At 41.6% G+C, this 17,662-nt stretch overlaps 1 protein-coding gene across 4 annotated transcripts in view; it reads left to right on the top strand.

Moving 5' to 3' along the window:
- The window catches only part of LRRC8D (leucine rich repeat containing 8 VRAC subunit D), a 109,753-nt gene extending 95,513 nt beyond the window's left edge, over window positions 1-14,240 (top strand). For all 4 annotated transcript variants that reach the window (XM_024119593.3, XM_007113552.4, XM_007113550.4 and 1 more), the window contains one exon: window positions 11,292-14,240. In XM_024119593.3, coding sequence (XP_023975361.1) covers window positions 11,294-13,870 — 2,577 coding nt within the window. In that variant the 5' untranslated portion in view covers window positions 11,292-11,293 and the 3' untranslated portion in view covers window positions 13,871-14,240. The remainder of the gene's footprint in view (window positions 1-11,291) is intronic.
- Window positions 14,241-17,662: the final 3,422 nt, after the last annotated feature.

Below are 17,662 nucleotides of genomic sequence, written 5' to 3'. Positions count from 1 at the left end.
GCTAAGTCCTTAGAACAAGATTAAGCAAATTGAATATGAATAAACATTCCTTTGAAATAGAACAAAAGTGATATTCCACCAAGTTACCAATTTATCATGACTAATTCTAAAATAAGGCTTTGTTTGCATTCCTCTAAAAAGCTAACCCTTTGGGGTCATTTTTAGTCAACTCTAAGATGGTTTCTAATGTTGATAATGAATTACACTGTAATAGAGATTATGTTATCAGCGGTCATTAATGATTTTTAAGAGTTTTGATTGTCCTTTATCTCTGCGGTATTTGATTTATACCTTTGTTCTCTTGAAGTCAGCTCCTTATCTTAGTTTTCTTGATTTTCTTTTCTCTCTTATCTTCATTAATTTTTTTTTCACCCTCAAAGCCTTCATGGTCCTTTCTCCTCCCTGTTGCCACCACATTTCAATCCTGGGTTTTCCTCAAGGTCTCCCACCTTCCCCAATTTTTTGGACATCTAGGGCCAATTTTGGAGAGTACTTAGTGTGGGAACATCCTACTATGTGCTTAATATTATACTGGGTGATTTGGTATCTTGTCACAGTGGTATTTTATACCCATTCCACTGATAAGGAAAACAAAGGCCCAAGTTTACACAGCGAGTAATGTGAGACATTATTTGTGTTCCTGTTTTACAGTTGAATTGGTAAGAGGTGGAGATGGGATGAAATCTCAGGCAGGCTAGCTCCTTAAGCCACGTTCTTATCCATTATGCTACCAACTTGTTAAGAATTGAATTCCATTTAAAATTATTAGCTCAGAAAAAGACTCTAGATTATTTGCGCATAAATTACACCATTTCTTTTTTTTTTTTTTTTTTTTTGTGGTATGCGGGCCTCCCTCTGTTGTGGCCTCTCCCGTTGCGGAGCGCAGGCTCAGCGGCCATGGCTCACGGGCCCAGCCGCTACGCGGCATGTGGGATCCTCCCAGACCGGGGCGCGAACCCGGTTCCCCTGCATCGGCAGGCGGACGCGCAACCACTGCGCCACCAGGGAAGCCCCTACACCATTTCTTGATTATCTTTGTACACGTTTAAAATGTTTGGTTTTGTTCTCATACTATTACCCCTTATACCTTTGTCCATCTTTATTGCTACCCTACTGTTTGGCTATTGTTTACTTATAAAATGTAAACTCATTTTAATATTGACCTAAAGAAAGCACAGTGAAGAATGAAACAATGCTGCCTTCCCCTGTCTCCGTTAAAAGGTATAATAAAGGGGTTTTTTTGTTTTTGTTTTGTTTTGCGGTACGCGGGCCTCTCACTGCTGTGGCCTCTACCGTTGCGGAGCACAGGCTCCGGACGCGCAGGCCCAGCGGCCATGGCTTACGGGCTCAGCCGCTCCACGGCACGTGGGATCTTCCCGGACTGGAGCACGAACCCGCGTCCCCTGCATTGGCAGGCAGACTCTCAACCACTGTGCCACCAGGGAAGCCCCCTAATAAAGGGTTTTTATTTTTGTTTTTTTTTTACTGTTCTGTATAGTTTGTCCCAGAAACCAGATTTTATTAGCATGAATAATCACAGACTTTGATCACAGGTAGGATTCTTATGGTATTATATGCTGGCTCCCTTTTGATTATGTTGCACATAATGTTCAGTGAAATACATCGTATGTATGTGTTCTCCAAATATAGATGAAGGCAGACTATTTGGGGTTTAAAAATTGTGCTTCGGGCTTCCCTGGTGGCGCAGTGGTTGAGAGTCCGCCTGCCGATGCAGGGGACACGGGTTCGTGCCCCGGTCCGGGAGGATCACACATGCCGCGGAACGGCTGGGCCCGTGAGCCATGGCCGCTGGGCCTGCGCGTCCGGAGCCTGTGCTCCGCAACGGGAGAGGCCACAACAGTGAGAGGCCCACGTACCACAAAAAAAAAAAAAAAAAAAATTGTGCTTCACCCCAGTAGTATTGCAAAAAGATAGCTGTCAATCATCTGTATGTTGATAACACTAAAGTAATGTTTTTCAAACTATCTAAGCTTATAGATTTCATGGCCAGGTATGTGAGGGCTTATATTTCTTTTCATTTATTGTATATAACCTACCTACTTTTTAAAAGGACTTGAAGAAAAAGAAAAGAATAAAGGATTCTGGAAGATGTATGAGGGGGAAAAAAAAGGATTTGAAGGGCTTAAGAAAAAAAGATTCAGTTACAATAGAACTATGTAAATGGATGTAAAAGAAGAAGGGTATGGAACAGTAAGTGGAGAATTAAAAGAAATCTGGGAGTCAACCTTGACACCTTTCTCTCCTTCATCCTCCCCATCCAATCCATTGAGTCCTGCTGTTATTTCTTTGGCCTGTTAGCTCACAAATCTACCCGTTTTACTCACTTAGTTCTCCATCAGTCACAGCCTAGTCTTTCCCTCTGTCCTTTGCCCAGAGCAATGCAGTAGCTGCCTTCTTCATCTCACATCTTCCCTCACTGACCTTACACTAGGCCTACAGTTATCCTTTCAGAGACACAAATCTGACTTAACCCACCTCCCCCCTCCACTAAAAACACATCAGTGGCTCCCCGCTGCCCTTAGGTTGATGCCATCAGAAACGCTCACACGGCCTCATCTCCTACTGCCCGTTCCTCTCACTCCCCAAGCTCCAGGCCACTGACCTTCTTTCAGTTCCTCAGTGTTTTCTGCTCTCCCTCTCTCTCCATACAGCCTTTGGACGTTCTGGTCCAGCCCACCGTGCACTCTTTCTTCACCCCTCACGTCAGTCCTGACTTCCTCCTCAGTCTTACTGACTGGCGGAAAGTCCCGTGTTATCCGCCTTCATAATCCCAGGCAAGCAGGGAAGGTCTGGATTTTCTGGAATCTGAAATTGGGGGAAGAGCCCTCTTTAAGAAAAAGAACACCAAGTTAGAGACATAAAAGTAGGTGCAGGGCCTTGAAAGGGGCCTGTGGAAGGAAGGTGTCCTGAAGCTTGAGTTTTCACTGCACAGCAAATCTGCCTCTGCCTGTTCCTCTTCTTGGTAGCTCTTCCCAGTTGACCATTTTCTGTATCCAGTTACAGGAACATTTCTTTCTGTGAGAAAGGAAATAGGCCTGAATTTGCTCACCAAATTTTCTCCAGGAATGTGCATCATCTTAATACTTGAGTATACAGTATATATTTCATGGATGAAGGGATGAGTAAGTAAATAATTAAATGAAGACTCAGGCTAAGAGTTAAAGTTTATAATGCATCTATAAAATTTAGCCAAATTTCTTGAAAGCCAAAGCTAAGTGGAGAACATCTGGATTCCATAGCTCTTTATATCAGTAATCATGAAAGACAAACTTCTTTTCACAACTAGTAGTAAAGATGTATTTGTATAGGGTTCTTTCTATGAAACAACTTCTTCAACACAGTGAATAATAACAGTGGCTAATCTTATTAAGCACTTAACCGTTCTGGGCACTTGCTCAACACTTTGACACGGTTTTCTGATTTAAGTGTTTATCGGCTCTAGTAAACTGTGTGTGTGCACAGTTAAATAAAATCAGAACTTCTGCATCCATTGCCCAGGGGGAAGGGCAGCAAACTCCCCTAGGGACAAGGAGAAGGAAGGCCTGAGGCTCTGGCAGCTTCATTATCTCAGGGAGTTTGCCTCTCTGGCTCTCCTTCCTCTCTGGCGCTCCTTCCTCTCTGGTCTTTTACATCACCTGGCTGTGTGTTTACAAATTGGTGCTCATTTGCCTCTGCCCTAGAGTTCACACTGGCTTGTCACCTGCTGTCCCTCAGGAATCAGATCTCAGTCTTCTGTCCTGGTCAAGGTGTGCCCAAATTTACCTTTGTCTTTTTGTTTTCCTGTAAAATGTTTAATTATGCGCCAAACTGCATGCAGATGGTCTATCAGAATGAGTTACCTTCAGAATAACCTGTTCCAAAGAATTGTGTACTACTGTCCATCTGGACATTGAAGAACGCCTGTCAGAACTGGTCATTTTGACTTTGGCATAATTAATAGTGACCTTATATGTCACTGTAATTAATAGTGACAGCATTTGGCTCCCAGGTTCAGTGCCTTCTGAACCCTCTCCTAGAATGCTGTTACAGGGCTGCGTGATTCATTCAGTTACAGACTTTTATTAAGTGCCTGTCCGGTGCCATGCCCTGGGGACATGCAGATGGAAGAAACTCTCCTCCCTTTAGGTTAGGGGTTGAAACACAGGTGGAGGGAGAAAGGGAACTAGCCAGACTGCTGGAGCTCCCAGTTCAGAAGGGTCATGAGCAACCATTGTCTAACTCTGCATATGTTTTTAGTACTGATGGCTAAGGTAGTAGTAATAAACTGCCAAGTAGCCTTTTTTAACTAAATAAGCTACCTATCCAAGGTACACTGTATCAATGTCTGAGTATCTTTTCCTAACTTCAAGAAGTGTTTTGAGAGTTAGTAAGTAGAGCACCGGGGCAAGGTATTCACATGCTTTCTAGCAGTCTTTACCAAGCCAGGAGTAAAAACCGCTAGGCTCCCAGCTGTCCATATGCAGAGCAGATATCCATGGGTTTGTCATCAGAGGGGCATTCTGTCCCAAAGACAGCTGGAAGAGAATGTGGCAGACTTCCCAGGACCATGGAAAGCTGCTAGGGTTTCAGGGAGCTCCATCCTAGTTCACTTCCCTTAGCCCAGTTTCAGGCATGTGCCGGACATACTCTAGAGAAACAAGATTGAAGGTGAGTGACCTTAAAAGGAAAATGGTCATTTTGGGTCTAAGTTTCTATCTTACAGATGGAAAGAAGCAGCAGAAATGCAAATAAAGCTCCCCTTAGAAATCCCACTGGCTACCTAGTAAACTGGGTGAAATGATGATTATAAAAGTTTGACCAGACACTAAGTTCTGATCTTGGGATGGCTTTCTCTGGATCCCTTATTAAGATCCGTTAGCTGCTGGCTCTCTTTTTAGGGGCTAGTCAACCATTTGCCCATTATCTCTTTTTTCTGTTTGTGTTTACTCCAGGCTGCTTTCTCAGTCAGGACAGCTACGTTATTATTATTATTCCCCTTTTTATCTCTAGGATCTGTATCCAGCACACAGAATATACTCCATAAATATTTGTTGAATAAAATGAAGTTTCTAGTAGAGGGTATATTAAGAGAGTCCTGTAGGTCCTGAAGCATTTCTGACATTCTGTTGGCCTGAGTTTGTGGTTAAGGGAACGCTAGTGATAACTTGTAAAAGAGACTCTGATGTTGTGTGGAATAAAATGTGGAAGCCATTGATTTAGAGGCTTTTCCGTATTGTTCCATGAATAATATCTCCTTTCTAGCTCTCAAACGTGGGACTTGACTTTTAGAATTAAAAGCTACAAGAAAAAGCAAAAAAGTTCACAACAGTGTGTTAACTCATTTGTTATATTTCCTAAGATATTTTGCCTTAGGTCTACTAAAGTGTATTTAGAGTTATATTTCTCAGCTTTGAGCTTTGAAGTAAATTTAGAGTTATATTTCTCAGCTTTGAGCTTTGAAGTAAATTTTCTCTGTGAATAGCAGTACTCTAGAGAAAAACCCCCAATAGGTACTAAAATATAGGTACTAAAGTAGACTTTGTGTAGAGTTCTTTTTATAGTTAACAAGTTCTGAAATTTTTATAGTCCTCTACTTCCAGGCGTTAAATGGATGGGTTTTGCCCAGTGTGGAATCTGATTTTGTTAGGGTTTATATAAGAAGTTTCCTGAAAACTCTGGAATTTTTTTCTTTAAATGTTTTTTTGAGTTATTTTTGAGGTATCTAAACCAAAGTAGTGTTAGAAGAAAACTACTTTTAAAAGTATGATTTCTTATAATCTATAATCACTAGTAAATTGTTTTATTTGTATACAGAATTATATCAACTATAGAATATCTTGTATAATTGTAATCCATAACTGTTAACACTTATCTAATACCAGTAATACAGAGCTCTGTTGGAAAAAACTGAATCATTCCTTCTCATTCTATATGTGAAGCATTTATTTTCTTTAACCATATGAATTTTAGGTACCTGAATTGGGTATGGTGTGTGTGCATCCATGCACTAGTGTATGCTGGGTGTTGAGGAAGGGTTATTTGTAGTGAGGGTGTAGCTTATTACCTCTTTATGAACTTTAATTTCTTTTCCTTTTACTTATTTCCGTGAAAGATTTGAGAATATGATCCTCACCAATGTCTTGGGTATTCTCCCATTTTCCCAGTTTGACCAAGAAGGCTGATTGTTTTTTCACAGAACACTGTAAAAAGAAAATGAAAGTTGGTACTCGGTTGGGTAGGGAACTCATACCTAGGTGGAAAGTGTATGTATTAGATTGATTAATCAAGTTATTTGCTTCTTCTTACATTAAACTCTTTTCATTAAATGACATTTCAAAGCCATTTGACTTCCTTTTAATAAGGGTATGAAGACCTAGTGCAGATGGGACAAGTGTTTTAAGTTTTAAATTAGGTGATCATATTTTTCTGTTTTAATGCTAGAATTTTTCTGTATGCTAATAATAATCTCATTGATGTAAGTTTTCCAACAAACACTACCATGTTTATACTGCTAATAAACAGGAAAAAAGGGCAAGATTTGAATCCTGGTCTCTTTGGCATCAAAGTTGTGCTCTTTCTAGTATAATATGCCACCTCCTAATATAAGAAATTTTAATTGAAATGTTGAATGAATAAATGAAATTGAATGCAAAGTTTTATTGTCAATCATTTATTACAGAATGAATTCTGTGAACATAGTGCTACATGCTAGTTCAAAATTCAAGAAATTGGCCCAGTCATTTTCAGTTAAAGACTGATTAAGATGGGCTTGCTTTCACCTTAATGATTCTTTTTCTGCATTCAGATTTAGCAAACGTCTTTGGGGGCTTACTTTGTGTCAGACCCTGAACTGGTATTTCCAATACAATGACCCACATGACCCTGAGAGGTGTTGATATCAAGATTTTATAGGTGAAGCATGGATGCTTAGAGAGGATAAGTAAAATGCTAAAGATTTTTCTCCAGAACCAGTTCAATTCAATCATAATAACATAGCAGCCATCTAAAAACATGTTTGAACTTAGAATGTACATAGTCTAGCACGAGTATCTACAATTAGGCTATAATCCTATCTACTTTCACTGTCCTATTTCTGTTGAGCGTCAGTTTAGGCAATAAAATTAACAAAGATTGAGGTCTAGCTTCTAAATTGTAATAGTTTTACCGAGATATAGTTCATATACCATAGAATTCACCCATTTAAGGTGTACAATTCAGTGTTTTTTTAGTATATTCGCAGGTTGTCAGGTTCAGGGTTGTTCTGAACCTATTGGTTATTGGTTTATTCCATTATTATTGGCCGTAAGATAAGAAACAGAATCACATATCATAAAATAATATAGCTCCATTCTTTGTTATTTTCTGATTCATCTTTGTCCAACCAAAGTCCAGTAACATTCCCCTTTCAGTTCTAGTACAAAAAGCTTCCTCAACTTCCATGAGAAATGTTTGCTTGCAGGAATATTAAGCTGATTTTCATATGTGGAGTGGAGAAGTCTTAGAATGTGAAATCCACTTCCTTATAATGTAATTCTTTAAGTTCTTTGCAACAGACATATAAAGGAGAGCCCAAAGCATGTATGCAATTAGTACTTATTAATGTGCCTTCCTCAGGTTAAAAAAAAAAAAAATCCCCTAATAACCATTTATAGCCATTCTGAGTCCTGACTCACTAAGGAGATCAAGCCTCAAGATAACTAGGAACGATCTCCTCTCTCAGTGACTTGACTTTTAGATTAGAAAGTCACCTGAGGATCATAATAGACTTAATACACTATATTATATGAATATGTATTTAACATCCTTTGTACACCCACACATACACAATATATGAAAAGCAACTTTTATTTTCAAAAGCAACTTTTATTTTCACTGCATCTTTAATTCATTTAGTGGTTGAAGCACTCCCAGTTCTGCACCCAGTTTTTGATAGGTGAAATAGGAGAACGGACACATTAATTGAAGTCCTGTGTTCGAGATAAGAGCTAGTCGATGGCTGACATTGCAGGAAAGTACTGGTTTCCTGCCTTATGGCCCAGGCACTTCCTTATCACTGCATTTATACCATCTATGCCTTGGTTTCCATCTCTTGGCTTACTTATTAAATGTGATATCTATTCAGGGGCATACTAGACTAATAATAGAATGACATTAGAGTTATTTGTAGTTTCTATAACATAATTTCTCCCATGCGTCTATGTCATTGACTTGCTATTTCTTCTGCCAAAATTATATTCCCTCCCCTCCCCACCACCCCATGGCAGTCCCCATCCTTCCAGTCTCATCTGAAAAACCAGATCTTTGTGAAATCCTCCCACCAACCAAATGCAAATGTGAGTTTTCCCTGTCCTGTGCCTCTCCTATACCTTGCATTAACCAGGTCAGCAATTTTCTTACCATGTTGTAATAGCACACTTATTGCTTGTCATCCCCCATTAGACTGGGAGCTCCTTGATGGGCCATTTCTGTCTTCTCCATGGTGCCTGACTTGTGGTTTTCTTGAATTCTGAGTCAGTGTCATAAAAGGTTGTTTTAGGGAAGGTGATGATTACATAATTTCACTCCTCTGTCTCTTCAAAGCCAAGGACAACAGTGAGAAGGTCTTTCCTTCAACAGCCAAGCCTTAGCCAACATCTCGGTCATTGGATGACAGCGTGATAAAGAGGTTTGAAGATGAAAGATTCTGTTAGCTCTTTCACTTAATTGGCTCGGGTAGGTCATTTAAGATTTTTGTGCCTCAGGTTTCCTCATATCCTTGGGCAATATTAATGCCTAGTTCACTGGGTTATTGTGAGAATCAATTGAGATATTTTGTGGAAAAGTAGCTTGCAAACTGTAAAGCACTGCAAACATGAGAAGTAAAGAAAAGAGATGATAGAATTTGGTAGAAAGAACAGGTGGTTTGGCCTTTAATGAGGTTTTAAATCCAGACTCCACCACTAATTATTTGACTTCCACAACTTAACTCCTGTGAGCCTATTTCTTTACTTGTCAAGGGGAGGTAATAACACTTTGGCAACTTAGAGTAATGTTGTGAAGGTTAGATGGAATTCAGGCAGTGTTCCACTTGTGTTCTGTCTGTATACGTTCAACTATTACCAGCCAGAGCTTTCGTACATTGTATATTCATACCCCTGCACCCTCTTTTCGGTGGCAGATTGTACCCCAGGGAGAGCAGGCCCTTTCTCTCAAGCCGGGAAGATGGACAGCAAGGGGAGGCTGCCGGAGAAGGTTACGGGTTCTCCTGGCCTTTGACCCCAGCCAGCCTGGGTGTGCCTTGGGACAGGGGTGAGGCAAAGCCTCAGTCTCGTGTCCCATCACATTCCTAGGGCAGCTGTTTCTGCTACAGCTTCTTTTACCATTTCTTTTTGAAACTCCATATTGAAGTTGAAGCATGCATACAAAAAAGGCACATAGCCTTAAGTGTACAGATCACGTTTTATGAACTGAATATGCCCTTGTAACCAGACCATTCATCCTCGTTGCTGCCTGATGTTCCACTTTGTAAATATACCACATTTCATTTTTCCGTTCTAGTGCTAATGGGCATTTGGATAGCTTCCATTTTAGGGCTGTTGCAAAGAGTGCTGCTGTGAATGTACTTGTTCATGTCTCTTGATGAGTATATGTATTTCTCATGGGTATATAGTTAGCAGTGGGATTGCTGGGCAAGAGAGTTTGCATATATTCAGTTTTGGTAGATATTAAAGCAAAAATTTCCCAACACAGTTATATGAATTCACACTCCCACCAGCAGTGTTTAAGTGTTCTAATTGCTCCACATCCTCACATCCTTGGTATTACCTGTCTTTTTAATTTTAGGAGTTCTGGTGGATATTATAAGATTGTGTAACATTTTGGAAATAGAACCATTCCCTCAGCCCCCAAACCTCAACTTTAATACATTCATTTTCAGGAATGTGCTGTGTACAAAAGCAGGCCATTGTATCAGATGCAAAGCTCCTGGTATGGTGCTGGTATATGGAGGAAAGATGACAAATGATAGCTGCTATCATCATCATCATCATCATCATCATCATCATCACTCAATGCCTTCTCTGTTCCTAAGGGGAGAGAATAGGGCACGGTAGATACAAAGGTGAATAAGACGTAGTCTCTACCCAGGAGGAGCTCAAGAGCTAGTTGAAGAGACTAACACTGGCAATAGATTATTTTTAGACAGTATGATAGGAGCTTGAGAAAAAGGTAGTGCTTGGGCTGGGACTTGAAGAATACATCAGAGTTCAACAGAAAGAAAAAAAGGGAAAAGGGCTGGAGGAAACGGCAGGGGCCCAAAACCCTTGTTGGGGAGTGGCAGCGTGGACTGCATGCTGGAAGAGAAAAGCCATCTGAGGCTGGAGTCGTTGCGTGCTGATGTTGGTTGTTCGGGTGTTATCGCCCTTGAAGGGATGTGCTGGGCCGAGCTGGTGACCATTCAGGGTCAGTGTGACATTACGGTACTCTACCGCTGTGTTCTCTGCCCCCCACCTTTTTTACCTTTTCTTCCTCCTCTAGGAACGTAATCAGCCTCCTCTTCTCTCTCCTGGGATCAAAACCTGTCCCAAGTACAATGTGCTTGAAAACTACCATTGACACTATGACAGCTGCAAAATGTCACTGGTTACAAGAATAGCACAGTTTCTTTGCTGTGTGGTCCTTTAACTTTTCATGTTGAGGACTGGATTAGAGTTTTTATTCTTGCTTGGGTCCAGGTTGCTTGTGGTGGCAATTAAGTTTAATAAAATGCTCTTCTGCCCAATACAATATAGAGACCGTGAATAAATGTTCTTGAGGAATTTTGATGTCGATTATGATGATGGTGATAAAGGTGATGATCAAGAACCTGTACAGTGTTTCATTGATTGAGCATCAGCTGCGTTTCAGGCATTGACTGTATAGCAGTAAGGAAAATGGACATGATCCCTGTCCCCATGGAACTTATTATAATCTTATGGGGGATCAGACAAGTGAACAGTTGGTTCTGCCAGTGTGATAAGGGCTGTGATGGATAGAGGTACAGAGTCCTGTGGGAGCACATCAGAGAAGCACCTCACCCAGACTAGGGATCAGGGAGGGCTTCCTGGGAAAGGCAACAGAAACCTGATAGCCTCATGAAGGGATGAGGAGGAAGTATTCCAGGTAGAGTAAACGATGCATAGGAGGAGCAGGATGCAAGGGAGAATGGCTGGTTGGAGCAACTGGAAGAAGAAACTAGAAAAAGAAAGCATTTTCTCATTTAATGTTTTCACTTGCATCTGTGTCATAATGTCTTTTGTTTACCTGTTTTCTAGGAATGTTTACCCTTGCGGAAGTTGCTTCACTTAATGACATTCAACCAACTTACCGAATCCTGAAACCATGGTGGGACGTGTTTATGGATTACCTGGCTGTCGTTATGTTGATGGTAGCCATCTTTGCAGGAACCATGCAACTTACCAAAGATCAGGTGGTCTGCTTGCCAGTATTGCCATCTCCTGTAAGTTCAAAGGCACACACACCACCAGGAAGTGCCGACGTTACCACCAACATCCCGAAGATGGAGTCAGCCACAGACCAAGACCAAGATGGGCGGATGACAAATGAGATTTCCTTTGGCGCATCTGCTGTGACACCTGACATACCTCTCAGAGCCACATATCCTCACACAGATTCCACGGTTCCAAATCAGGAGGCAAAGAAAGAGAAAAAAGACCCAGCAGGCCGAAAAACAAACTTGGATTTTCAGCAATATGTATTTATTAATCAGATGTGTTACCATCTGGCCCTTCCGTGGTATTCTAAGTACTTTCCGTACCTTGCTCTTATACATACTATTATTCTCATGGTCAGTAGCAATTTTTGGTTCAAATATCCCAAAACATGCTCAAAAGTAGAACATTTCGTTTCAATATTAGGAAAGTGCTTTGAATCTCCTTGGACTACTAAAGCGTTGTCTGAGACAGCATGCGAAGACTCGGAGGAAAACAAGCAGAGAATAACAGGTGCCCAGACTCTACCAAAGCACGTATCTACCAGCAGTGATGAAGGGAGCCCCAGCGCCAGCACCCCGATGATCAGCAAAACTGGCTTCAAATTTTCAGCTGAAAAGCCTGTGATTGAAGTCCCCAGCATGACCATCCTGGACAAAAAGGACGGGGAACAGGCCAAAGCCCTGTTTGAGAAAGTGAGGAAGTTCCGTGCTCACGTGGAAGACAGTGACTTGATCTATAAACTCTATGTGGTCCAAACAGTTATCAAAACAGCCAAGTTCATTTTTATTCTCTGCTACACTGCAAACTTTGTCAATGCGATCAGCTTTGAACACGTCTGCAAGCCCAAAGTCGAGCACCTGACTGGTTACGAGGTGTTCGAGTGCACCCACAACATGGCATACATGCTGAAAAAGCTGCTCATCAGTTACATATCCATTATTTGTGTTTATGGTTTTATCTGCCTCTACACTCTCTTCTGGTTATTCAGGATACCTTTGAAGGAATATTCTTTTGAAAAAGTCAGAGAAGAGAGCAGTTTCAGTGACATTCCAGATGTCAAAAATGATTTTGCGTTCCTTCTACACATGGTAGACCAGTATGACCAGCTGTATTCCAAGCGTTTTGGGGTGTTCTTGTCAGAAGTCAGTGAAAATAAACTGAGGGAAATTAGTTTGAACCACGAGTGGACATTCGAAAAACTGAGGCAGCACGTGTCACGCAACGCCCAGGACAAGCAGGAGCTGCATCTGTTTATGCTCTCAGGTGTGCCCGATGCTGTCTTCGACCTCACAGACCTGGATGTGCTGAAACTCGAGCTGATTCCAGAAGCTAAAATTCCTGCTAAGATTTCTCAGATGACTAATCTCCAAGAGCTTCACCTCTGCCACTGTCCTGCAAAAGTGGAACAGACTGCTTTTAGCTTTCTCCGTGATCACTTGAGATGCCTTCACGTGAAGTTCACTGACGTGGCAGAAATTCCCGCCTGGGTGTATCTGCTCAAAAACCTTCGCGAGCTGTACTTAATAGGCAACTTGAACTCTGAAAACAATAAGATGATAGGACTTGAATCTCTCCGAGAGTTGCGGCACCTTAAGATTCTCCATGTGAAGAGCAATCTGACCAAAGTCCCCTCCAACATTACAGATGTGGCTCCACATCTCACCAGGTTAGTCGTTCATAATGACGGCACTAAACTCTTGGTACTGAACAGCCTTAAGAAGATGATGAATGTCGCCGAGCTCGAACTCCAGAACTGTGAGCTAGAGAGAATTCCACATGCTATTTTCAGCCTCTCTAATTTACAGGAACTAGATTTAAAGTCAAATAACATACGCACAATTGAAGAAATCATCAGTTTCCAGCATTTAAAACGACTGACTTGTTTAAAATTATGGCATAATAAAATCGTTACCATTCCACCCTCCATCACCCACGTCAAAAACTTGGAGTCACTTTATTTCTCTAACAACAAGCTCGAATCCCTACCTGTGGCAGTGTTTAGTTTACAGAAACTCAGATGCTTAGATGTAAGCTACAACAACATTTCCATGATCCCAGTAGAAATAGGATTACTTCAGAACCTGCAGCATTTGCATATCACGGGGAACAAAGTGGACGTTCTACCAAAACAGTTGTTTAAATGCATTAAGTTGAGGACTTTGAATCTGGGGCAGAACTGCATCATCTCCCTCCCAGAGAAGATCGGTCAGCTCTCCCAGCTCACCCAGCTGGAGCTGAAAGGGAACTGCTTGGACCGCCTGCCAGCCCAGCTGGGTCAGTGTCGCCTGCTCAAGAAAAGCGGGCTTGTTGTGGAAGATCACCTTTTTGACACCCTGCCACTCGAAGTCAAAGAAGCGTTGAATCAAGACATAAATATTCCCTTTGCAAATGGGATTTAAACTGAGATCATACGTGCACATCCGTGTGCAGGAACAACTTCCTAGATTGCAAATGCTCATGTACCAGTTATTGCAAGATAATGCATTTTAGGAGTAGATACACCTTTAAAAATACAACACAGAGAGGATGCATAGAAGGCTGATAGAAGACATAACTGAATGTTCAACGTTTGTAGTGTGTTAAGTCATTCACTTCCAAATCTTTTCTTTTTTTTTTTTTTTCTTTTGGGGAAAGGGAAGGAAAAATTATAATCACTAATCTTGGTTTCTTTTTAAATTGTTTGTAACTTGGATGCTGCCGCTACTGAATGTTTACAAATTGCTTGCCTGCTAAAGTAAATGATTAAATTGACATTTTCTTACTATACCACCTTTTTTTGAGGTGTCTTGATTTACTTTGCTTAATTGGTGCAATAGTGCTTTAACTCAGACCTCTGAAGGCACATCAGGTCCAATCTTGTAAATTTAGATTTGCTGAAATACTGATTTCTTTTTTGTTTTAATTTCAAGCACCTCAAATAAGCACTTCTTATAATATTTAACTGGTGCTACCGCTTCTGAGAATCGCATTTTATAGATTTTACACTCTTAAAGGCCTGGAATGCAGTAAAAGTGTGTAGATCGTTGAGGGAGTTTTGTTTGTTTGTTTGTTTGTTTTCTAAGAATAAATAACAAGAAAAAATAAAAGAATGCTCTCCTTACTCATAGCTGTTTTTCCATAGTCTGGAGTTCTGGTTATGTGATACATTTTTCTATCACTACTATAGAGCTGCCAATAAATAGAAAATGTTATTTTAAAATAAATTTAATTACAGGCAAAATAAAAATTCTAATGGCTTGATGACTAACATCCTTCCAGTATATCACCATTTGGAAGATAACACAAATTCAAAGCAAGTATCGTTAAATTACTTGCTCTTTCCACTGTTGTGGGGAAAAAAATAGGATTCGTAGTTCAATGAGTTGGAAAACTGACTATATCTCTATTCATTTTAGTGACAGGCTGTACTTCCTGTGTTTGTCTGCAGCTGGGAGGGGTCATGTCCAGGGAAATGCTGGCAGAATATGCTTTTTGGATGATAGTTTTTCCTTCTTTATCTAACTTACAAAGTGGCTAAACCCATCTCAGAAAATCAGAATATTCCCTGCCACGTGTGTGGGTATTGTTTGACAGGTATTTCATAGGCCATTCTACAGGAGTGTTTTGTTTTGGGTTTTTTTGCGGTACGCGGGCCTCTCACTGTTGTGGCCTCTCCCGTTGCAGAGCACAGACTCCGGATGCGCAGGCTCAGCGGCCATGGCTCACGGGCCCAGCCGCTCTGCGGCATGTGGGATCTTCCGGGACCGGGGCACGAACCCGCGTCCCATGCATCGGCAGGCAGACTCTCAACCACTGCGCCACCAGGGAAGCCCCTACAGGAGTGTTTTTTCAAGAGAAGAGAACTGTCTGGCACTCTGGGTAACATATAAGACTGGACTCATTTAGTGAAACACTGGATAGTCTCTTGTCACACCTTAGCGTGGCTTGAAGGATTTTGCAGAGAACGTGAAAAGATGGACTCAACGTTCTTGCTTTTCCTCCCCAAAATTGATCTCGGGCTACTGGCCTGTTGGAAGCGGTGGTGATCTTTGCTTGCCATAGAGCTTCTAAATACCTCGAGAAGTAGTATCGCTAATAGGAAAGGCTGCAGCCACTGTGGCTGAGTTAGCAGCTGACCCTAGCTCCAGCATCCTGGCCACTCCCTCTCCTCCTAAAAGACTTGAGGTAGAAGACTAGCTTATAAAAGCCCAAGTTTAGAAAATCGGAGGACAGTGGCGGATTTTTGGTGTAAGCACATTCTCTCCCAGGTACACATCTTCCATTTCTCTCAGCATTCACTGATAATATTCGCTGGTATTGATTATGTACCTACTTTGTGCCTTGCAAGTTCAAGGAACTGGGGATTAACTGTTGGAATAAGTCACAGCCCCTGGCTACATGGAGGTTTATAACAAAGTGTGGGAGATCATATCGATTAGGCAAATAATACAAATGATTGATTACAGTTGTAATACAGAAGGTGTACAGAATCTGTGCATGAATAACGGCTGGGATGGGGCACATTTGGTTAAAGAGGAGCTTTGGGGAAGCTTTGCACTTAGAAACTCTGCCTGTAAACATTCCTGGACATTTCCTTAACACCAGCCACGTAGGGCACTGTTCTCCCTGCGTAGTAATGCCACCAGCAGAAATTGGTACAGCGTCTTTAGAAGGATGCCACACTGTCTTGCTTGTAAGATAAACAGGCCAGATATTATACGATCCTTGCTTTATGGACTGGGAAACTTGCCTTCCTCTCTTAAGACAAGTGCCTGTTGTTTTTGAAGGGCACAAGTGGCAGCCTACCCACAACTCACCTTGCTTGTCAGAGGAGAGGCCTGTAGGAGCCAGTCTGACCTTCCCACAGCCTGACCACTGGCAGCTGCCGTTAGGCACCTGTTTCCTCATCAGTACTTGGGGTTCAGTCACTTAGAGCTAGCTGATTGGTATTACATGCCTTCAGACAATATCAAAGGGTATCTTTGCTCTTACCCAAATTTCTATTGACTTTATTAGCCCTTAATGATTTCCTTGAACTCTGAAGAGTTCACGGTCAGTTGATTTAAATGCCGCATTCCTTGCCACTGTTTGCAAATAGCCATATTTTAAAAGAGGCTTCCTAAGAAATGCTGATTCACCTAGCAGACTTTAAATATACTGGGTCTTGGAGTCTCAATAAAACAGCAGATGAGATTATGGGCCCAAATATACTGTCAACCCATATGTCTTCACAAATTTATGTTGGCACCGCACGCTCTAGACATGGGGGAAACACAAGTTAAAATGTACAAGTTTGGCTTACTAGTATTTTCATATCTTTTTCTAAAGTCCCTGGAGCACCATTTGAAGAAAATTATTTTAAAGTATCTTTAAATGTTTCATGTCTATGTGAATTCCACAGAGTCTTAGAGAATCTGGCTTGTTTTCAGCTGTTTGACTTTTTTTCCACCAACATTCAGTTGGCTCTGCAGAGAGGATTGGCTTTTTCAGGGGTTCAGAAAGATGAGCTGAGATTGTTACTGGGACCCCATTTTAGTAGTGGAGATTTAGCAATTTAGTAGTGGGTAGAGAGAGATCATTCTCTGTAAGTCCTGGACAACAGTCCTGATCGTTTGACATTTTTCATATGCAAAGTATTATTGCTAGTACTGTCTCTGACTGCCTCCCCTGGACTCGACTTCAGCCAGCAACTATACTCAAAGTTGCTGATGGAGCAAACTCCAAAGTGCCCTTGAGACGAACACCCACTGGTTGTTTCCATTCACCTGCTGAAGTGAAGCCAGAGGGCTATCCTCTCGCTAAGACCTCTGGCAGCACTTGAGTCAGTAATTCATTCCAATAAAATGGTCCCTTTATCATCCCTAAACAAAGGCAGTACTAACAAAAGCCCCTTTCATGAAAAGAAGGGGAAAAAAAAGCCTGGAAAACAGTTTTCAAATGTCCTCTAACTTGTGACTGTGACACAAAGCAGTGGCCCCGTCTGGCCCTGGCCAGCTGTGGCTCTTGTGGGACAAGTGCACCAGGTATTCAGAGTGGTGTCTGCTGCAGGGGAGGGGGCAGAAGACCAGCAGGCCACAAGCCCTCGCCCCTCAAGTCTTGCCTAGCCTGGGCAGACGGTCATGCCCATGCCACCAACATCAGGGGAATAAGCCCCTTAACTCACAAGTCTTACAACTCCAAAGAAGAATAGCTGTGCTGTCTTCATCCTCTGC

Source organism: Physeter macrocephalus, chromosome 4, assembly GCF_002837175.3.
Source record: "Physeter macrocephalus isolate SW-GA chromosome 4, ASM283717v5, whole genome shotgun sequence".
In the NCBI taxonomy this organism is placed as follows: Eukaryota; Metazoa; Chordata; class Mammalia; order Artiodactyla; family Physeteridae; genus Physeter; species Physeter macrocephalus.
Note: the sequence above shows the minus strand (reverse complement) of the source record. Positions and strands in the feature narration are given on the sequence as shown.